This window comes from Cydia pomonella, chromosome 19, assembly GCF_033807575.1.
Source record: "Cydia pomonella isolate Wapato2018A chromosome 19, ilCydPomo1, whole genome shotgun sequence".
Classification (NCBI taxonomy): domain Eukaryota; kingdom Metazoa; phylum Arthropoda; class Insecta; order Lepidoptera; family Tortricidae; genus Cydia; species Cydia pomonella.
The window spans coordinates 5,365,069-5,388,747 of NC_084721.1; the positions used below are offsets into that span (position 1 = coordinate 5,365,069).

The 23,679-nt window shown below is 35.6% G+C and overlaps 1 protein-coding gene across 1 annotated transcript in view; it reads right to left on the bottom strand.

Moving 5' to 3' along the window:
* Nucleotides 1–23,679, bottom strand: part of LOC133528569 (hemicentin-1-like) — a 324,344-nt gene that overhangs the window by 67,770 nt on the left and 232,895 nt on the right. Inside the window, exon 3 of the mRNA XM_061865999.1 lies at nt 4,854–4,986. Within this exon, the coding sequence (XP_061721983.1) occupies nt 4,854–4,986 (133 nt within the window). The remainder of the gene's footprint in view (nt 1–4,853; nt 4,987–23,679) is intronic.

The following is a 23,679-nucleotide window of genomic DNA, read 5'->3' on the forward strand; positions in this document are numbered from 1 at the left end:
ATTAGGCTGCGAGGCGGCAATCCACGCAACGAGGCATTTTTCAATGTCACACGAGAATAATAACGTTGTGATTATAAAGCTGGACATCAAAAATGCTTTTAATTCCGTTGAAAGAGATGCGATTTTACAGCAAGTGAAAAACCATACCCCCGTTCTGTACCCATTTCTTTTCCAATGCTACTCGGCTCCGAGCAACCTTTTTTACGATAACAATACCATCTCGTCACAGGTCGGCGCTCAGCAAGGTGATCCATTGGGCCCCCTTGTGTTTTGCCTAGCTATACAAAGCCTGATCACAACATTAGAATCACCTCTGAATGTCTGGTATTTAGACGATGGCACTATAGGAGGTGATTCTGATGTTGTTCTCAACGACGTCGGCAGACTTCTGCCAGCCCTGCAATCTATTGGCCTGGAAATAAACCCAGCGAAGTGCGAGTTGTTTGCCTGCAGTACCGCTGCGATGAACTCCGTCTCCAATTTCGAACCTTTACTTCCAGGCATTAAGGTCCTAGATAAATCATCCTTTTGCCTCCTTGGTGCACCGATTTTTCCAGAAGGGGTGAGATCGGTGCTCCAGGAAAAGACTTCGGCATTAAGATCCTCTTACGAGCGCCTAAAGCACCTTTCAGCGCACGTATCTCTAATATTGTTACGCAATTGCTTCACTATGCCGCGAGTAACTTACACACTACGGAGGGCGCCAACGTGGATGTTTAAGCAGGATGTTCAAGAGTATGATTCCACACTCAAAGAAGGTCTTGAAAACATCCTAAACGTCCAATTGCATGAAGCACAATGGAGCCAGGCAACGCTTCCTATCCGCTATGGGGGTTTAGGAATCCGTAGCATGAACGATGTTGGAGTTGTAGCATTCCTTGCTTCCTCTCATGCGTCGACAGGACTTGTCACTAAAATATTATCTTTTAATGGTGGCAAAATCTGTCTTCCATTCGTAGAGGAGGCCTTAGCTGAGTGGACGACCCGCTGTTCTGGAGCCGTACGCCCGGACAACCCCGATCTGCAAAGACCTTGGGACAACACCTTGTGTGAGCGCACTTATTTCAGCCTATTGAACAGCGCTCCACAAGTAGAAGATGTGGCCAGACTAAAAGCCGTTAGGCAACCCGAGTCGGGGGCCTGGCTGCACGCACTACCTTCTCCGCAATTGGGTACCTTTTTAGACGATGACACATTAAGAGTCGGAGTGGCCTTAAGACTAGGATGCAAGGTATGCGAAACCCATCGCTGCATCTGCGGGACGATGGTCGAGGCTAATGGGCACCACGGCTTAAGCTGCTTGCGATGTGCGGGGCGAATACCAAGACATAACGCCATCAACGAGCTGATCCGTCGTGCCATGGTCTCGGCCAATATACCATGTATCCTGGAGCCGCAGGGCTTAAGCCGCACAGACGGTAAGCGACCGGACGGCCTTACGCTGGTACCTTGGGCAAAAGGCCGCAGCCTGATTTGGGACGCCACTTGCGTTAGCACCTTTGCCCCCTCCCACATCACCCATACTAGCAAATTAGCAGGCGCGGCCGCCGAGAGTGCTGCGAAATTAAAATATAATAAATACGCAAACTTGGTACCAGCGTACGACTTTGTTCCGGTCGCAATAGAAACTGCGGGGCCTTGGTGTGTGGAGGCCAAAAAACTTATTAGTACTTTGGGGCGACGTTTGAGAGATAGGGGCAGCGACCCCCGTGCCGGCTCTTTCCTGGTTCAGCAAATATCGCTAGCTGTGCAACGCGGCAATGCCGCTAGCATTTTTGGCACATTTGGAATTGGATCAGGTGACAGTCGGAACGGGACATAGGGCTTATTTCTAGTTATAATTTTTTATCAGAATGTCTTTTTATAATATAATATAATAATATAATTATATCATAGTATTATATTTTATACTTTATATAGGTTGAAATAAAACTGTACCTTCTATAAAGTTTTACAATAAATTGTATTTAGTTGTATATATGTGTATATATTTGTTGTAGGTCATATACCATTTCTATTTTAATTTTTTTTTGCACCATTTTGTACAGTACGGATGTCTATAGTCTCCAATTCTCCCTCAATTCCTCAAAGGTTAACTGAAAGAGTTCCCTTAAAGGGATAAGTTTGCCTTTGTACTAATGATGAGTGTTCTATTTCCTGTTTTGTTTTCATTTCTGTACAATAAAGAGTTTTACTACTACTACTACTAAAAAGAATAACTGTTCCCCATTTATTCTACGAACGCCCACAACAAAATTTATCAACATTAAGTTTGACCCAATCAAAATCAAAAAAATCCACACCAAGACTTTTAAACACAAATTTTGCTTGCTTAAGTCAATTAAAGAAGGTACACAATCGTGTAATTATTTATTATTTCTGTACAGTCCTCGGCTAACGAGTTCGTGACACGTTCTTAAGTGTGTTTCGTTGTAGGTGTTTCTAAATTTTAATTGAATCCTCGTGAAGTGAATTATTAAAGAATCAAACGTATCACAGTATCTTCTATCTCATTATGTAGTAGTATGTTAGTAAGGGAGGGAGGTAGGCAAGGTCCTGTCTAGTGATGTGTTGGCACGTTCACGTTTCCGGGAATATACCTTAAAATTGCTTGTTGAGTTTATGTTTTGAGTACCTTCCTACTCATTTTTCAACCAACCATTTCTACAAAAACATTACTGAGTTGGGTAAGGTTAAAAAATCAAAATACTTACAAAAAGTAAAAATAATTCCTGGCATTAAACTTCCTGAAATAATAACTATCTATAGAACACTAGGTACAAATCTATTCATTTCTCTTCAAAAGACGCCAACGTAAGCTTTATATCAAATCCACTGCGGCAAAAAGGTTCTTGAGTAGCAATTGGTTAAGATCACTGAGAGCCTGATGGGCAGTTTTAGAGATATTTTAGAGAGTTATAAGTCCTTGGCTGACTGTCACTTGGCTTGGCTGGCATTAGCTAATATGATGAACGTATGGAATCTCTTATGATAGACTAAAATCTCTACCTAGATAACAATTCCCTACAGGTCATTACTAGCCCTAGCTAGCTCCCGTTCATTCCCGTCATCCGCGTGAGGTGCCGAACGGTTCTTTAAGAGGGAATTATACAAAAAGAGAAAACGTTTTTTACTTCTAAATATTTTCCATTCTCCATGATTTTTTTGTATGTTATTGACACAATGAAAAACTATTAGGTTTATATATTTACATATTTTTTTCTAAATCTGCAAAACAGTTTTTTTTAATCGAAACTTATAATCCTTGAATATATTATGCTGAAGTGATCGATATCAAATTCAAAGTGATTTGTAAGGATTTAGTTGGTGGAAACCGGTTTTTCTGTTATTTAAAAATTACCGTCAAATCATTAGATTTGAAATTTTTATTCTTCCCTCTTAAGAAAAGTAAAACAAATAATGAACATTGCAAAAATATAATCCTCTGTTATGCGTCAATAATGCTTTGCTGCGAAACATTATCAACGGATTATCTTAATTTTGTTTTTTTCAAAAATATTCCTGCATAATCTCTAAAGAATAATTCCCTCGGTACGGCACATCCCTAGACCTACCTAGCTCCCGTTCGTTCTCGTCATCCGTGTAAGGCGCCGAACGGTTCATTAGGCCCGACTTAACGATATTTAAATACGCTTTCATGACGTATTTACAGGATAATTGCCTTCTTATCTCACAATTTACGCTCACTAGCGAAGCTTCGTTACGGCAAGTGGATTTACTCTGGAAGAGGGAATAGTTTTAACAGGATTATTTATGTTAGGAACGGCTGATTCGATGAGTTCGTTGATTTTTGCTTTTCTTACGCTGCGGAGCTCATCGCTCTTAAATTGAGTTGAGATTTTAAGAGTTCTAATGCCGCTTCGTGTGTATTTCAAACAATTTTCAAATAGATGTACTCAGTTTACTGTCCAAGGATACGTAACTCAACTATACTTTATTAAATTATCAAGGATAAGTGCATTCCAAATTTTGCAAATGTAATATAATTCAATCATCATCAATTTAATTCACCAATTTTTGGTACAATTATATGACATAACCACCATAATTTCTTCAAATTCACCTATCCACCCCTCACTCTCACTGCACCTACCTTGCCATTTTTCTGTTTGGGCCTATGGTTGACTCGTAGAGAATGCCGTGAGGCATTAAGTAATATTTTTCATTGGTGTCACATTAGGATATGATAATAATCAAGAAGTTGAAATTGAAATAAACGCTATCGAGTACGTAACTTACTTTCTATGATCTCGCTCGTACTCGCATATAAGTGTGAGTATATATAGTCCTCCTCATCGTTTTCGATGACGGCGACCACAAATAAACACATTATGAACGTTGTCTAGCATGAGCCTTAATGTGGCTGGCCACAAGCAAGTTCGGCCTGGCCAGCCACATTAAGTGTGAGTGAGATGTATAGAAAGTAAATTACGTTCTCGATAGCGTATATGTCAGTTTTGACACCGTCAGTGACTCATGGTACGGGTACTAGAGACGCAATTAAGGTAAATAAGACTTACTTATATAAATAAATATTATAGGGACATTTTTACACAATTTGACTAAGTCCCACAGTAAGCTCAAGAAGGCTTATGTGGTGGGTACTCAGACAACGATATATGTATATATATAATACACAAATACTTAAATACATAGAAATCATCCATGACTCAGGAACCAATATCTGTGCTCATCACACAAATAAATGCCCATGCCGGGATTCGAACCCAGGACCATCGGCTTCGTAGGCAGAGGCACTATTACCCACTAGGCCAAACCGGTCGTCAGGTAGGTCGGGTAGGTCGTCGTATAATAGACCGTAAATGAAGTACCTGTATATAGGTTTTCCGCCAGCCTTCCTAAACCAGAGCACCATGTACACTCGATCCTCTCCGGCGTCCGGCGAAACGTCGCAAGGTAGTGACGCTGTGCGGCCCAGCACCGCGTCCACATCCACCGTGGATACTGGAACAATGGAAAATAAATACTCTTATTTGTACATACAAATTTACCCATCACGGATCAATGGTGAACGCGGAGCCGAAGAAAACACGTAGAGGCCCTTTTGACGTTTTAATGAGATGTAAGGAGTACATGGATGCTGACCTTGCACGTGTCATGGGGTGCACGCACCCGCCAGAGTGTAAAGAATATTGATAGTTGATAGAATCTTAAATGAACTAGGCTGTTGGGCGAAAAATATCTACTTTATTATTAGTAAATAAGGTCCAAGTTTAATAGTATTAATTAATTCAATCTTGCAAGTATTTGTTAAAACAGAGTAGGTAGTAAATATGTGCCTGCATCTGTGAGGCTATGAGTTATACCGTAAAACGTTTACGCACATAATAACTACGTCTATGAAACAGGTACTTAATATTTTTCTTTCAGCGTCTTCTATCTGTAAATGGCATAATTCAGCAGGAAGCTCACAAAAACATATTTTATCTCTGTCTACACGGTAGATTCGTAACCATATACGCAGTGATCAGTCTGGAAAAGTGACCCTTAAATAACGTTTTTTTTTTCTTTTGGTAGCATAGTGACATATGCATCTTAGCAAAAACCTACTAGAAGATGATACAGCTTCGATCAAATGTTGAACAATACAAATACAATTTTATTGAAAACAATTTTGCTATTTCAAATTATGAATACGAGTATCTAATTAAAAATTACACTTAGCCCGCGTTAATTCATTCACTAATCGCTTCATTGTAACTAATCAGCTGTTTCGTAAACAGAATCTTTAACCTTCCTAATTGTGTCAAAGCCCTAATGAACAATGCATAATCGGGATAAATCTCAATTAGTTAAACAAAAGCATTTGTGTAAGAAACATTAAAACATTCCTGCATTCAGTTTTATCCAGTTCATTATACTATTTAAAGGCGGGTGACAGCCACGAGGTCAGACATTTGCATTTTTGAATAAATTCAAAAAGGGAACGTGAAAATAAAATTTATTACGTCCTAGATAAAAAAAAGTACATCGTTTTGAAGCATAAGACAGTGTTCTACGGTTTATAATAAAATAAGGAATGTAAAAAAAGTGAGGAAAGAAATCCCCGGTGTAATACATTTATTCATTACGAAAGTAATTTAATAAAAAGAGCCATGGCGTTAGATGAAGCTCTTGGCTCAACTGCCTACTGTTTTAGGGCCGACATTTATCTCGGCGAGTTAATTGGGGCACTGTTTTCCCTCGATACATATTAATAAATGTCTGTAGTACTGTCTTCAACTTTTCTATTGTTTTTACTGATAGATCTGAATTTTAACCCCCGACGGAAAAAGGGGTGTTATATGTTTAACGCTAATGCCTGTCTGTCTGTCTGTCTGTGGCATCTTAGCTTTCCAACGGATGGACCGATTTCGATGCGGTTTTTTACGTGAAAGCGAAGCCTTGCGGTGGTTCTTAGCTATGTTTGATAGAAATCGATTCAGCAGTTTGAACAGCTCTTTTCCGAAATGACGTAAGGCATTTTTGGCATAAAATGGATATTTTTGCATATAGCGCAGAGGGTTTTTTATTTATTTATAGGTAATTTTAAATTTAATTAAACAATTGTTAAATTGTTTTGTGTAAATTGTTTTGTTTTACAATAGAGTAAATTAAATAAATGTAACATATTCAAAAAGTCAGACCTCGACATAAAGGGGCCAAACTGAAAACCAGCGCTGGACGCCAGTCTAGCATATGCTGAGCTTGGTACCCACAGCCAACATGTCTTGCTAATTTTGATTACCAATTAGTTTAGACAATAAGTTAGTACTTAACCTAGAATAATTGAGTACATACTTAACCTAGACTTTATGTATTGTTTGTATTGTTTTTCTTTGTATCATCATGTTTTGGCAATAAAGTGATTTGATTTGATTTGATTTGATTTGATATTTCATAAAACATAGTTTATGTTTCTCTGCCACTTATTTTGGAGTAGGTATTACGAGCTAATCGCAAGCTTGGCATGATAAACAACCATTTTGTAATATAGTCGGCGAACCTCAGTCGACACAAAGAATCGAAGCAAGCATTATTTTATAAACGTCCACGGAAACGCCTTCCAGTTTACATTTAGACAAAAATATTCTTCGCCTCATTCTAAACATCATACGGAACTGCGGGAAATCGAATAAACCAAGTCAAAACTCAATTTTCGGCACAAAAGAGCTTCCTAAGCATCAGCATTCAGCAGGAATGCTATTGTGATGTGTTCATTTTGATTTGTGAGCGCCTAGTGAATATAATATCGACTGGCACGGAACTCATTGTCGCTTTTTAGAGGTACATTCGAGAAACACGGCTGCTAACGAGCCGAGAATTCGAGAACAAATTTAAGGTGTTGCCATTGTCTGTGATCGGAAACGTTGTAAAAAGAAAGATTGTTGTCTTTGGATTCGATCAGACTGAAAGCGGTGCGGCGGGAAAGGACTGAAACTGGTGTTTATTGAGAAAGAAATAAACATGATTTATCGACGCTGTGAAAAATGAGTCTCGAATACATTTTATAGATACGATTCGATAAACAAATCATATTTCTAAACACACCTAAAGAAGCTAAAGCTTAGGTTTACATAGGCTTTTTATCGCTGTTAGTTCACGTTTTCTTAGGATTTCTATTAATTTTAAGGTTATTTCTATTAAAAATCACGAGCACTCTTAATTCAACAATAATACTTATACAAAGTACTCAACTTTTAAAGGCATTTAGGAATATGGAGGCAACGTAGGTAATAAAATATCGATAATAATTATGAATAAATTGGTACTTTTTTTTTCAGTATAGAATCAATAGCGCTTCTGACTTTGAGTAAAAACAACCTAAAATTACTGGGATTCCTAAGAACGCAATATTTCCACAAAACAGTAAATCTGCACGGCCATTTTGTGAATTAATTCATTAACCATGCAGCATTGCAGCACTGTACATGAATTTATAATAATAAAAAAAACGCTTACTTCAATACAGCGTCCTAAATAATTAGCAGCCCACGCGATACGAAAATAGGTTGTCTAAATCTAAGTATGTCAAAATAATAACCATTTTGGAAATTTTACAACAAATCTTTTACCTTTCAAGCAGTTCGACTCTGGAACTCCTTACCTCCAAATTAAAACAAAACATTAGACGAGTTCAATCTCTTGCTGTATTCAAAAAACGACTTAAAGAACATTACCAATCTCTCCCTTAGTGTTTGAAATAAATACCTAGTTATTTTTACACTGGTTGATATGTTGCTGTTATATGTTGGTATATTTTGGTTTGTGGCTGATATATTTATTGTGTATGTTTATGTTTGTATATTTTATTTTCTTATACTTGTATATTGATTGAGCTAAATTGTGTCTCTGAAAGTAGGCTTCATAACGTTTTTTTCGCAACACCTACTCTTTTTGATTAATTTGTTTCTGTTTCCGCTACCCAAAGGTTGTCTGAAAGAAATCGCTCATTAGAGATAAGACCGCCTGTTGTCTGCCTCTATCACTAATCAATTGTTTTTCTTTAAGCTGTATCTTTTAGTGAGGCGTGCTAATAATCTATCTATAACGAAATCGATCAATCGGCATGCAGTATACCCTGCATATGCATAGACATTACGTGAATACGGCATCCTATTACGGGGATTGTGTTTTGGGCGCGGATCGGTCGCGTGCTGCAAGTCGTTTCGAACCCACGACCTTATGGATCGTATGCACGTATATAAACAATGGCCCACTAATGGTAACCTTAGTGCATTTACTTGTGTTATACAAACCGTCTTGGATTAGATCGGAATACATTTCTTAATGGGTTGAAATGTACTACATTTACTTTTATGGAGCGCAACGAATGTTGATTGTATTTACTACAGGTTGATAGCATTTTTTATTGAAGTTAAAAATAAGTAGGTAGGTAAAAGTTATTACCTATTTACCTACCTATAATGGTACCTACAATATAGAAACATCCGGCTGCTCAGTTATTCGGTTCCGATCCCAAAGGGTAAAAACGAGACCCTATTACTAAAACTCCACTGTCCGTCTGTCTGTCTGCCACTAGTCTGTATCGTCTGTATCGCATGAATCGTGATAGCTATACAATTAAAATTTTCACAGATGATGTATTTCTGTTGCCACTATAACAACAAATACTAAAAACAGAATAAAACAAATATTCAAGGGCAACAAACGTGTTTTTTGCCTTTTTGCGTAATGGTACCCTTCGTACGCGAGTCTGACTTGCACTTGGTCGGCTTTTTATAATTTATTAACTTCTACAGCTACCTATGACAATAAGAGCTCAGAAAATATGTCAAGGACATTTAAAAACAAGTTTTCTTTTTGAAAACATAAACCATAACTTAGAAACTTTATACTAACTTCCAAAGCCCTTAAATTATTTGCTATTTGGATTGTGTAATTTCAAATGGATAAGATCAAAGAAATCGAAACAAAGATAGAGACACAGTTTGTAAGGCAATCTTTCGCCAATTTAACTCTTCTTTGCCTTGCTAAAATTTCATCGTCCTTCCATTCCGAAGCTATTTTTAGCAGCAGTCGTCTACTTAGGTACTTCTCTAAAAATAACTTAAACCACAACGAAATCAAAAGCTATCTAGAGGTAGGCAATTAGGCCTCCATTCTATCACTTAACCTCAACAATGATTGCTTACCCATTCAGACGAGTTTATAGCTACTATCGTGGTTTTCAGCTTTAATATACATTTAATAGAAATTGTTATTGACCTGTCCTTAATTGCGTATTTATGTATAACAGGGATTTCAATAAAAGGTCACTTTGAAAGTTTTCTCGGTAGGTATCTTTATAAGGAGTTCGAAAATTAAAATTTAAGTAATGATGTTTTATGTTTACTATTATCTTCTGTTTGCTTTGTATTAACTTTTCAATATCAATCATGATTTATTTTTAAATATGGTGTAAACAATATTTCAGAACAAACAAACATGTAAATTGAGTACCTATCTATTATAGCTTCTATGAAGCAATCATTCAATCATCTTTAAGTAAATTAGTAACTTGACTATAAAACAAATGTTTGTTATTGTTAAAATCAAAAATAGGTAGTAAAGAAAATATGAAGCTCCATTACAAAGTTGAAACATATTTAATTTGAATTTATATAATGATTATAAGTACCAACATTTCTCTGAGGTAAAAATATATACTTATATGTGGGAGCCGAATGTTATTTAGTTTACTTAACCTAGAAGGCCTTGAAGCTTTTACAATTTTTGTACCTAAATAAACTATAAGGTCCTCAAAAGGATTTTTCATAACTCAGAATTAAATTGATTTGGGACAGTAGTAGGAGAGGTTTATCAAAAATCGGTATTGCGCGACATCGAATCAGAGTCGAGTCACGTTCTCGCCGCGGGGACCGCGGGCCCACTGACCGATTTTGGATCTTCACGTGAGATGGATTCGAATACAATAATCGATTTATATCATATTACAGTGTTCGTATTTGCCAGGTATAACAGAACGATTCTAGGTTGGCAATACGAGTATTTAGATTTGACTAAACCTGTATATTCATATGTAGCTAATGCCCCCAGGGTCAGCACAAACGCCTATCGCAAGCGAGTGATTTGAGGTTTGATATGTTAAGTGAATAAGTTTAAGCAAACCGTAACTGGTACTTATACACAGGATTATACCTATTTTACGTATAGCGTATTACGTGTAGCGAAAGACTCTTGGACAGCGAATCCTATGAAATACCTAGAATCTAAGAATCTAAGATGTAAATCTTTTGAGCTTAATAAACTTTACCTTCTCTTATCATACCGTTATAAATAAGGCTGTTTTTGTCTAGCAATTGGTAGATTAGATTCGGCACTGTTCTATATTAAGAATATCCTTAGATGAGCTTTCGAAGTGGAAACCTGGTTCCTATTTAAAAAATAAATATTGTACAAATTACAAGTAACCTAAAGTGCAATGGAAAAAATAATGATAAAATTCTCACTCAGGGACAGGAACACAATAAAGTTATGTAGTTACATAACTCACTCATCAGTTGATGTAACTAGACGAATGGCAAAACTGAAGTGAGCGTGGGCTGGACATGTGGCCATGCTTGCATCAGTTTTAACAACAAGGTTTTCACTCTACCAGTCTCTTGAGATATCAAAAGAACAGCTGGGTACAAAGTTAAAACCGGTACAAAGACCACAAAATAGAACATAATGGCAAAATGTAAGAAGGCCTACATCAATAAGACTGAAGAAAGCTAAGGAGAAGAAAAACAATACTTAAATAAATTAGGTACTAGGGCCATTTTAACTAATTTAACGTAAATTTTACCAAAAGAATTTCAATAAAATACGTGAGTGTGAAAACGTCCTTAGCTCGAGGGATTGTACAGTCGTACCCAGCGCTTCAGTCACGACAAGTCCCACAGGGTTAGCCACGTGATGAAAATGGCGTCCGTAGTAACGTTATCTGTGTCGTAAGCGTGACAAGTGACAGTAAGGAAGGTTTGTCAAATTATTTAATAGCAGCAGGAAAGTTAACGAAAGTATACTATGCCTTAAAAGGGCCTGGATTTAAGAGGGGGCTAGTATACCATTGTAGTTTTTATATTGAGCTTTTACTTGTTTTCATCGAGGACAAATGTCTTGAAAAAAACTACAAGACAATATTTGCAAGGACTGATTCTAATAAAACCTTAATAATATATAGTTGGCTCAATACAAAAACAAAACACAAAAAATATGTCTAATTTTCATTTATTTTCCGTTTTATATCATTACCCTGCATACCGTAATACATATATAATTGTAGTCTAAAATAGCTTGTATTATTGGTGAGAACCTAACAAGCAAAAATTTTAACTGAAGTAGAAAAATCAGAGTAATTCATATAAAAGTTAAAAAACCCACTCGATGGCCACTTCTTCCATCAAGTCTTATCCGTCGTGCCATATCTTTTGTCCCCTTCTAATTTCCTGGTTTTAAACCTCATTTTCACTACAAACAAAGATCATTACAAAGATCGAAATGGCGTTCTAGTATTCATAAGAAAGTAGATCAATTTGATTAACAGCGCCTGGAAGACATAAATGCTAGAGTCTATGCGGAAAGAGAAGAGTCATGAAATGTATGGGATCCAATACGTTCTACGAATCTTCTCTTTCCGCGCAGACTCTAATCGTCATATCCGAAAGACGCGACCAAGCCCTCCTACATGTATACTCTCAAGAACTCGACGAGACAACTCCATTGCGCATCGTGTGACCGCATCTTCAAGACAAAGTTTGGTTTCGCGAGACACATTAGGGCATTTCATAATCCGGGGCATAATGGAATCGCCATTGCCAGATACGGCAAGGAAGATTGATGATGACAAACAAGTGGCAAAGCATAATAAAACCAATGGTTTTAATATTTATATGACTATGAGACATTTTATTTTGAAATATTTCAGGTCTTGTTAACACGTTCACGTTCAGTTGTTAATACGTTCATAAAATAATAAATAATAATACTATATAATTTCGTGTCATTAAAGCTCTCCAAGGGGCATCAGTGTATTAGATCTATATCCCCAAGCCTATTAAAATACCAGTATTTATAGACCCGTGAAATCCAAAGAGATACAAATAATAAATAATTTATTCATTCAGACACAGTGTTCCACATTTCTTAGTTATTTAGGTTATAAGCTGGGTTATTTAGAATAAACTATTCTTACACTTAATTAAGTAAGTAAATATTCTTATTTGTTCACCATACAGTTAAAATTACACAGAAAATAAAATTCAGTTAAAATTTAGGTAACAACAGGCGCTCTTACCTAATTTAAAAAATAAACATCCCCAGTATTGGGGTCTATTATTAGTGCAGACATTCAAAGCATTCCGCTAACATATGTAGTATGTTGTTGGCACCACCCTGTATTCTGATTCTGATGGATATGATTTTTTTGCTCATAATGGCGTGAAGATCATCTACGTGGGCGAGGGAGTCCCATTAGGACCCTAAACATGTTATTATAGAGGACTCATAAGGCGTTGAGTACTCTCTGAGTATAACTAAACAGGCTACTGGTGTAAAACGATTGACATAAGTTTTTAGCAAAAAAAAACATTTTTGGTACAAGCTTTTATCGCTGACTGTACTTTTTTTCCACAGGCAACTAATACTCATCGAGACAATTCTAAAAACCCCAAACACAGGTCGCGTTGTTTTATCACAGAGTTCCTATGGCTACCTCCTTCATCATCAGATCAGCTTGATAGTACCATAATATTGCATTGTCACCCGACTTACATATGAATGCAAATTTTCAGCTTCATCGGAAACCCGGAAGTCTGTCAAATTTAACTTGGATGATTTGTCCCATACATATTTATTTATTTATTTAATCTTTATTGCACAATACATGAAGGTACAAATGGCGGACTTAATGCCTAAAGGCATTCTCTACCAGTCAACCAATGGGTTAAACCAGAAAGTTTAAGTAAATAGGTGCAGTGTCTTTTAAAGTAAATGAATTTGTAACCGAGACTATATATGAATATAAACTATATATAGATAAACTTACACATATACTTAATACATATATTAATACATACATAATTATACCAAGTCGAATCATTAAGTTGATGAAGAAGAAAGTTTGTCAAGGAAATACTTGCGCAAAATGAGCTTGAATGTGATTACATACTAACAGGGCAAGTTAAATAAAAGCTTGTAAAAAGGATTTGAACAAGGTTCTTTTTACATCCCCTGTACTATGCGCGAACCTTAGAGCCAGCATATTCCTGAACCGCCAACGCCCTAAGGCTAGAAACCAGGAATATGCGCGAGGATGCGTAGCGAATGATGTTCTCCTCCTCGCACATTTCTGGTGAAAACGCAATCTGAGTACATCTTTGTTTACCACGTTAATGAAATTACGACCAAAATATCAACATCTTCAGTGTGTCTAACTAATGAAAAAGGTACCTCAATATTATTACGCGTTGTATACAGAGTTTGATAAAGGTGGCATCATAAATAAAAGTATTACTTACGAGGGGCAGGTGAATAGTTCGCGCCTTGAAATAAAAATATTATACCTAATAGAATATTCAAGTTAGATTATATTGCATTCTGTTACTTATTGATAAAATATGATGCTTAACGGACTAACCTATGCTTCGTTTAAATTTGCGGTTGTATTGAAATAACACCATATAAAATTATCTAAACTCAAAGCGGAAAATTTTTCGATTTATCGTATGGCAATTACTACTACACTGTATATTGAATAACGATTAATTTATAATCTAAATCTACATTTCTCCAAGTAGGTAATGGCTGCACTCGTTATGTTTTTGAAATCATCCACTGGGCCATCGTATTTTGTCAGTGGGCACTCCAAAACGATATGGCGGACAGTTTGCTTTGGGCATCCGCACTCGCAGCTTTCCTGGTCATTCCATCCCCATTTTTTCCGGAGGTATGCACAGTGGCCGATTCCTGTTCTCAGACGGTTGAGCATGCACCAGGCACGACGTGTTTCATTGGACCCGGCACGTAGCTCCGCGGGTTATTTTAAATACAAATCCGGGATTTAGTGACAAAGCAGAAAAACCGCAAACAACTTGCCCGCGTAGCCAACATGCCAATAATTAACGTTGCGTAGCGAACGATACGCATCTGTCACTGTCGCACTAATATGGAAGAATGATAGGGTCATCTACGCAACGATACGGAGTGTTAACGATTGGCAGGTTGGCTAAGCGGGTCAGCCCGCTGAACCAGATAGCGCACCGCTCAATGTTTTACTTGCAAATCGCGTTATGGCGGGAACCACTATCGCCTAGTATCAAGTCGGCCTCTTCCAGACCATATCCTTCACTTTCTTTTTCAACCCATAGCGTCGCTCGGCTGAGAATACGTTTGTGCCATATCCATTTTTTAACAAAATATTTTTTTAATGATTTCTAAAATAAGCAAATTAGGTAATATATTTTAAAATATGCTATAATTGACGCTAATAGGATAAAAAAATATTTTTCAATCATTTTGTGATATATCCAAAACTTTGTGACATGTCATACATTGTACGTTTAACACTTTACTCATCAAAATCGGATATGGCAATAATAAAAAGGCTTTTATTTCATGTATGTTTCACTATATTTAAAATATTTGTGTATATATGCCCAAATAAGTGCCTAAATGATAAATAAGTTGAATATTTCCTAAATATAAAACTTTACAAAAAAGTTTTATTTTTGTTTCTTTTCGCTCTCCTGCAAGTAAACCAATGTAAGTGGCATATGGCACAAACGTATACTCACCCGACGATAGATAGATTTATACTCCTACTTAAGCTAGCTTCTGTCCGTGACTTCGTCTGTGTGGGATGATTGTTAGTAAAAACTATCTTATGTCCTCAGGCCTCAAAGTAACTTTATAATAAAAATTTCAATAAGTCCAGTAGTTTAAGCATGAAGAAGTAACTAACAGATAGACAAACTGATAGACTGATAGAGTGTTATGGTGTGTTGTTATGTGTTTGTCTCATTGTGTGGCAAGAAGCCTGAAATAAATGATATTTTATTTTATTTTTATTTATTTAGAGTTACTAGAGCATTTGTAATTTTAATAGGGATTCGTATTTTCTTTTCCCAAAAGTTAACATTTGGTGAAATAGACTTCAAATATGTAGATTAGTCGATAACGCTTGTAATCATAAGTAATTTATTTATAAAGCAAATACAACATAATATATAAATAATATATTTAAAAATTACTAAGCTTAAGTTTTACAAAACATATTATATAAAAGTAAATAATTATATGTAGGTACATCTTTTGGGCTTTTTTCTAAAGTAAAAAAAATCTTGTTGTATGTCTTGAATCCAGTGAAAATGTTTCAGACCGATAAATAGACGCTGTCGGAGGCTGTAGCATCTTATATAGCAAAATAATCTCTAATTTAATACGAACAAATTATCGAAAAGATCATATTAAACATATCAGAAATGGACTTTACGTTGAAATCGTGGGAACGACTCATGCATTATGATAATTTGTTCCATAACCACGAAAGCGGTGCCACAGATTACTTACACAATAGATGGAACATAATAATCCGACTCACACTCAACTTACCATGCGCCTACAATCCAACATCTACAAATTTATAGGATTTGGGGGATAAAATTTCCAATATTAAAAATTAATAGCCGCGTTTTTTTTTGAGATTTTTTTTTCTCTATTAGTATAGACCACCAAGGTTTGAACCCACAATTTCATAAATCACAGCACCATACACAATATATGAAAGGTTAAGAAAAAATTTATAATTACCTGATTAGGATCGGTTCTACGGTTACGTCTGTAATATTATACTTAGTACTAGTTTCCTAAATTTTACTTGTCTACTAAGTTTGATAGTTACTTATGGCGCTACACTATAGTTCGTTTTCTTTGCATTAAAAATCAGGTAAACAATGTTGACATGTCTTTGAATTGAAAAAAGCTTTTTAAAAATCAGTAACTATTACTTATAAAAGCAAAAGAATGTAAATGATTGTATATAATTTATAATTGATTTCTACATATTTGCCGTGACTTCTTTTTCAATAAAAAATACGCTTCAAAATTGCTGCTAATGCTATAAAAAAGGAACTATAAACGTAAATTTGTCAATTGTGTCCTGTAATTGGGTATTAAGTTTTTAAATTAATAATGCAAAGTCTATGAGGAGTAATCAATGACCAGCAGGCATAAAATTTTAATGCCCGATGGCACGTGAGACGCACTTATTAAAAAAGCCGATTCGTATATTTTTAATCCTACAAAAATACGAAAAAACGTCCCTAATGCTGCTACGGATTTAAAATATAAATTGACACGTGCTACGCCTCGCAACGAGACTGGTCCAATTCTAATAAATGGGGACTCTTTTGTACGGTTACTGTAATCATAATGTTTCTGTTATACCTATTACAATTTCAGATAAATTTTAGTGAATATTTTACTCTATTTATTCAGAAATTTTTATCTAAATATACAGTCGCGAATATAAATAAATATAAAATAGAAATTGTCAGACAAAGTAATGTACGACACTTAAATTTGAAACAAGTTCCACTGAGAAAGGATATTCAACCTTTAGAACTGAGGTTATAGTAGATTTTTAACCAAGGGCTGAAATAATGCCTTTATCCAAGGTTAACACTCTACTTTTCATTTCAAATACGATGAAAATAAAATACATGTGTTTTTTAAAACATGGCTAAGTATAAATTTTTTATTGTATTTCTTGGAGGTACATTCAATTTACCGTTTAGGTAAAATTATCGTTAGTTATGGGATGGAGAGTTTATCAGAATGAAAATTGTATAATAAATCCATTTAAAACTAAATTTCAATTGCCTATCGTAAAACAAAATTTAAAAAAATCATACTTGGAAAGTTATCTAAATATACTCTAGTGCAGAAACGTATCGCTCTGTGAACACTTTTTAGAACAAAGACCCTCTTTCAGACCATGAGAAATGAGATGGTTTTAACGATATTTAAGAGGACATAGACGTGGGTGGAGGCTAGTGTATTATAAAGTTCTTATTTAGTTCATTCTAGAGAAAAAAGCATTCCACTAGTATGTCCATAACTAACATTTCAGTTAGCTGTCATTCGTACGGGCGTCACGCTTGCACTAATATATGTACGGACAAGTCAGAGCGAAATAACCGCGCGAATATCAGCTAATATTATTCAAACATCAGGTTTGATGTCAGGTGAATTGGCCTATAAGCTCGCTCGACGCTGACGCCGGCCGCCATGATATTGGTTATAAGAAATGTATGACAGTAGCCGCCACCATGATGGCTCCTCTACACGATGGCCCAGCGCTAGACCAACCTGATGGCCATGCGATGGTTGAGAGCACGCACTATGGAATGGGCCACGTGTAGATGCGTATGCACTACCGCTGGCCCATCACCTTTTATGTGCGGACGAAAAACCGACACCGTGGCCATCCCGCCGCACCATAAGCCATCCGACGCCACTACTTTCTACACGCTTGCTCGTCTTAGTGGGCCAGTATGATGGCCCATCCTGTAGAGGAGCCATAAAGCGTCCATGCTCCGAACATGCCTTCCGTGGCCCTTGGGTAAGAGTGATACAACTCTTGATTCCTGGTGGTGGTCTAGTCGAGTGATACTCGTTCATGGAAATCGTGAAACGAAACTGTATAGAAATGATCACGACACTTTTCGATGTATCTGTCAACCCTATATACATTAAATTTTATGTATTATTAGTATACGAATTATATCTTGGCACATGTCTTACTTACGTAATAGCAATAAACTTTGACTAAAATTCTCAGACATGAGACATCTGACATTTTATAACGTCGAATTAAGGCCCATATTATTTCAAAAGAGCCAGCTCCTAACAAAATATTATTTGATTCGTAACAATTTTCAAGATTATATAATAATGTTCATATACTCAGAGTTAAATGTATGAGGAATGGTTTCGAAATGTCATTTATTCATACTTATTATATCAACTTTAAAATTAACTTCACGTTATTTTCAAAACAATGCCGAGTTTTTATTGATATGTGACATGACAAGAGTCACAAGTTTTTGCTTATTACTCAACTTTTCTCAGAAATCAAATCAAACTCTTAAATTAATTTAATAATTTAACTTTGCTAAAGATTTGATTGATGAATAAAGTTCCTTTATATTAATAACAAGGAAAATCCAGTTGCCGGCAGCATATTATAAACCTAACAATCATCCAAAACTATTTCAAGCGTAGGCAGTATACGTAATTTTCATTAAATTTGTATTTAATCCTTACCTCTTATTAATCCTTAAGTTAAGGAATTTCAATTTAATATACTTTAGTAAACATATTGGTTAAATATAGCTCAATTGCCTTTATTGTGGTAAATTTTATACATAATTTAGTATGTTCAACTCAATTTGACCTAGTTAACGAATGTCGTTAATTTAATTAAAGTAACGGCCCGATTCGAAGAATGATTAAGACACGTTTAAGATCTTGAAAAGATCTTTAAAAGGTCGATAACTAAACCACATGACAAAATTGACGTTTATTTCGAATCCGCTGTGATCCCAATAAGATCTACCTAACGTCAAAGTGACATTGGTTGCCCGAATCGAGCTGCTTCTGTTAATTATACGACACAAAAACGATATCTAAATGAGAACTTATCTAAACCAGAACTTATCGTTATCGTATCTCATTCTTCGAATCGGGCCGTAAGTCTATGAATTGAATCGGAATTATTGTACTACTGGTCATAGCTCGTCTTATTAGTTTTTGAACGTAAAGTTGTATTTATGTTTAAATTCAGGACTGTCTGTTGATGTAGTCTAAAAGTCCGCTTAAGAACTAATATGTGACATTATCTATGAAAAGGGACCTTATTGTCGATGGCGCTTACAACGCACTGCGTAGCGCGGCGTTGTTTATAATATGGGAGCATCGTTGTTAATGGCGTAAGCGCTACCTACAATAAGGTCCCTTTTCATAGATAATGTCACATATTAACATCATTTATCGACATTTATTGAATTGCTGTCGGAAAATTTCTAAAACTGCGAAATATCCACATGGAAAGATTTCAGCAACTTTTCATATTAGAAATATACATATTCAATTTCCAAAATGAAAGCTTCCTTTGTTTCCTGTGATTTTTTCTGAATGTTCAGAAAAAATATCGAACGTTTTGGAAATTTTCCCCATCTCTCACATCTGTATTCACATTCATACAACTATTGGTAACCACTTTACGTAAATTAGCATTTGTATCGTATGAATGCGTCTTATTTTTGCCAATTTTTTAAGCCGCGACGCAAACAGAAAGATATTATATATGTTTGACGCCAATGCCTGTCGGTCTATCTGTGTGTCTGTCCGAATGTCAGTGGCATCGTAGCTCTTCAACAGATGGGCCGATTTCGAAGCGGTTTTCTTACGTGAAAGCGAATCTTGCGGTGGTTCTTAGCTATGTTTCAACTCTTTTCCGAAATGATGTCAGACATTTTTGGCATAATTAGGATTTTGTTTGTTATGGAATAACTTAATTACGAATTCGATCTGTCATTACCTTCCTTTATAAACTAAAAGCGTATTAAACATAAATATTTCGCTTTAATGAAGTTACATTGTTCAGTGCCATTATCGATCAAAAAGGTTTAAAGTTGACATAATGCAACGTTTCATCGCAATCAGTTTGGTGATTTTCCACTAACATTTCAGTCATTATTGCAGTTCATGTAATTAATTAAGCTGTGATTTCAGGAATTTAATACATTTTGTATGCATTTTATTCATAGAATTAATGTGAAACTAGCATTTAGAATGGTTTAAAAAAACATAATAATTTAAGTAGGTACATATAGACAGTGAGCGAACCGACAATAGAAATATTAAACTTAAGTGTTTTATACCCGGGCCCGATTCGAACAAAAAGATCTTCTGCTTTTTTTAAATTATTGCTTCAGTCCAGTGGGACTATTTCGCCAGTATCAAGGTCTTAGGAGCTTTAAATACGACTAAATTGTACGGTTAGTACAAGACAGTATACGGTGATTTTATCAGCTCTTGTAAAGCGATAGCTGGACTTTACAAGGAGCACGTGGACTACCGGCCGTTGACTCCAAAATGGAGGTGCGTTTCAAGATTAATTCTTCATTCTCTGCACACTACCACATTAGTTTACAGCATAATAAGCTATCGATATTACACTTTAAACAAAATGAATGAGCAAAAAACAAAGCAATTAATCACGAGGCGTGACTATCAATATGGCGCTCGGAATCTCGAACTTTAAGATACTTATGTCAAATATTAGGCCTAGATAAGATAGCATATGTCAGTGTCAAAACTGTCGTTTTTAGGGTTCCGTAGCCAAATGGCAAAAAACGGAACCCTTATAGATTCGTTTTCCCCATACTTGGAACTGAAACTCAAAAAAATCTTTTTTCATCCAACCCATACGTGGGGTATCTATGGATAGGTCTTCAAGAATGATATTTAGGTTTCTAATATATTTTTTTTCTAAACTGAATAGTTTGCGCGAGAGACACTTCCAAAGTGAAAAAATGTGTGTCCCCTCCCCTGTAATTTCTAAAATAACAGAATGAAAAATGTAAAAAAAATATATGATATACATTATCATGCAAACTTCCACCGAAAATTGGTTTGAACGAGATCTAGTAAGTAGTTTATTTTAATACGTCATAAATGGTACGGAACCCTTCATGGGCGAGTCCGACTCGCACTTGGGCGCTTTTTTTTTTAAACAAAACCATCAATTTTGATACTTGTTAATTCTTTACTCATTTAGGATGACAAATTTTTATCCTGATTGCGGACACCATTGTGATGTGAAGAAATAATAGTTTGACAAGAGTCTAGTTAATAAGGAAGACTGCCAACCATCATACAACGCCGCCAGAATCGTTAATTTTGTAGATAACACTAAATTTTATTTTTACATTTTAGTTATGTGTGTCTTTTGCAACTCGGTAACTTACCTTGCAAAAGGCCAAACTGAAGGTTTGCCAAAGAGCCGTAAAGCGGAATATGTTTGGGGGATGAATAAAATAAAGCTTTTTAGCTTTTAGAAAAGGATTAAAAATCTTTACTTTATATAGATAGCGCCATTAAATAAGAATATTCTTAAAATGTTTTTGACGTGATAACGTCCTTTAGCATGCGCGAAAAAGTGTCACGTTGTGGACAGATCTCCATGGTATGCACGATTGTCCACGTTGTGGACAGATCTGATAATGATAATTCAGCGATAATAATTCAATTCAATTCATAAATAAAACTATGCAATTTTTCATCAATGTTTTCTTATGAGGTTATCACGCAAAAATTTTATTATACTTTGAATGTACTTTTATGTATAACTGAGACCAAGTAAGTCAAATTTACAGTTAGAAGCAGAGACATGTCAGTCGCTTCGCTTGACAGACAGATGAAGTGTGCGAAAGAGAAGCCATGACGTATATGAACAAGCCATAAATGCGAAAGAGGCAGACTACATATGAGAAAACGTAACCAATTTTGAGTTCGAAGGCGGCCGAGGCGGCCAAAATCATATTGCCGTATTTTTTAACGTGAAAAATATAAGAGAATCAAATAGAAAAATATATATTAAGTAATTTAGTGACGATGGTGTCATGTTGTGTGCCGGGTTGTAGTGTTTCAGGGCCAAAAAACCCAGGAAAATACTCATTTCACAGGTAATTATGATATTCCTAGCGAAATTTTCGTAACGATATTTTATCAAATTAACAGCATAAAAAGTGTAAAAAACCAATTTATACAGTTCATTATAAGTTTTTCTTCAATTGTGTGTTAATATTTCATCATATTAGTCAATAATTTAGAATATTTTGTGTAAAAACCTAAACTGTTACTTTACGCTAGGGCTTGACAAAATGTTCATATGACTGCATCGATAACTTGTCGGTATATTAGTAGGTATGGAATTAGTTGTTCACAAGATATCATTAAGATATTACCTTTATAACTGACTTAAAATTATAACGATTGTTATAATACCTTTTTTTAAGGTGCACATGTTTAGCGATAAATTTAAACTTCACTTTCCAACACAGTACTTACATTTTAACCACTTTTCCACGGCTTTGCCGCCAACACAAGGAAACACAAGACAGCGTATACTTGTACACAGCGTATACACACCCAACCCAACTTGTCAGCAGGATAAGGCGCGAAATTCAAATTTTCTTTAGTAAGTCAACTCTTTGCGAACACATTTTCAAACAACTTCAACTTTATAATTTTCAACATTTTCAAACACATTTGAAAAAGTAGTCGATAAAGCAGTTAAACATCGATAGATTATTAATATGTTGTAACATGACATCACTATTTTTGTGCGCACATAGACAATTTACGCACACACTTGCATTTCATTTTTGGTCACACTTTCGAAGTTTGACAGTCGTTCTATACTATCCTATTTCTATGGTTAGAAGTCAAAACTAGCAGAAGATGACAGATTTTATACGTATGCAACTAAAACGAAAATATAGTTAGGCATGCGAGGAATGTGTTGTGTGAAGGTTTGACTTAAGTCGGACGGCAGAATTGAAATTCTGTCAATATATTTTGTACTTACATTTCATTAGTGTCTTTTACAATACAAAAATATATTATCTACGTATAAGAGCTACGATCCGTACTTAGATATTTAAATGCAACACACTATCCGACTCGTTAAAAGTAGGACTTTGAAATTTGCAACACATATTCTTCACATATTGCTGCACGACTATGAAAGAATATTAAAAAATCAGCCCGTATTCGACAACTTCAACACGGATGAAGTCGTGGTCGACGGCTCGCATAAAATTTCCATGTATTATATGTCTATATCAAAATTCACTTCAAACACTATAAGTGTAAGTAGTATGTATGTATATGTATTGTCTTACTGAATGTTGTAGACTTAAATTTTAAGGGTATTTTAGTTTTAATTTAGTTAGCTATTTAGTTTTTTTGCACCTCCTAATTAGTTAATTTAAGTTTCATTTCTCCACTAACTAAAGGTTGTCTGGAAGAGATCGCTCTGTAGCGATAAGGCCGCCTGTAGTTTACCTCTATCTTCATGTATTA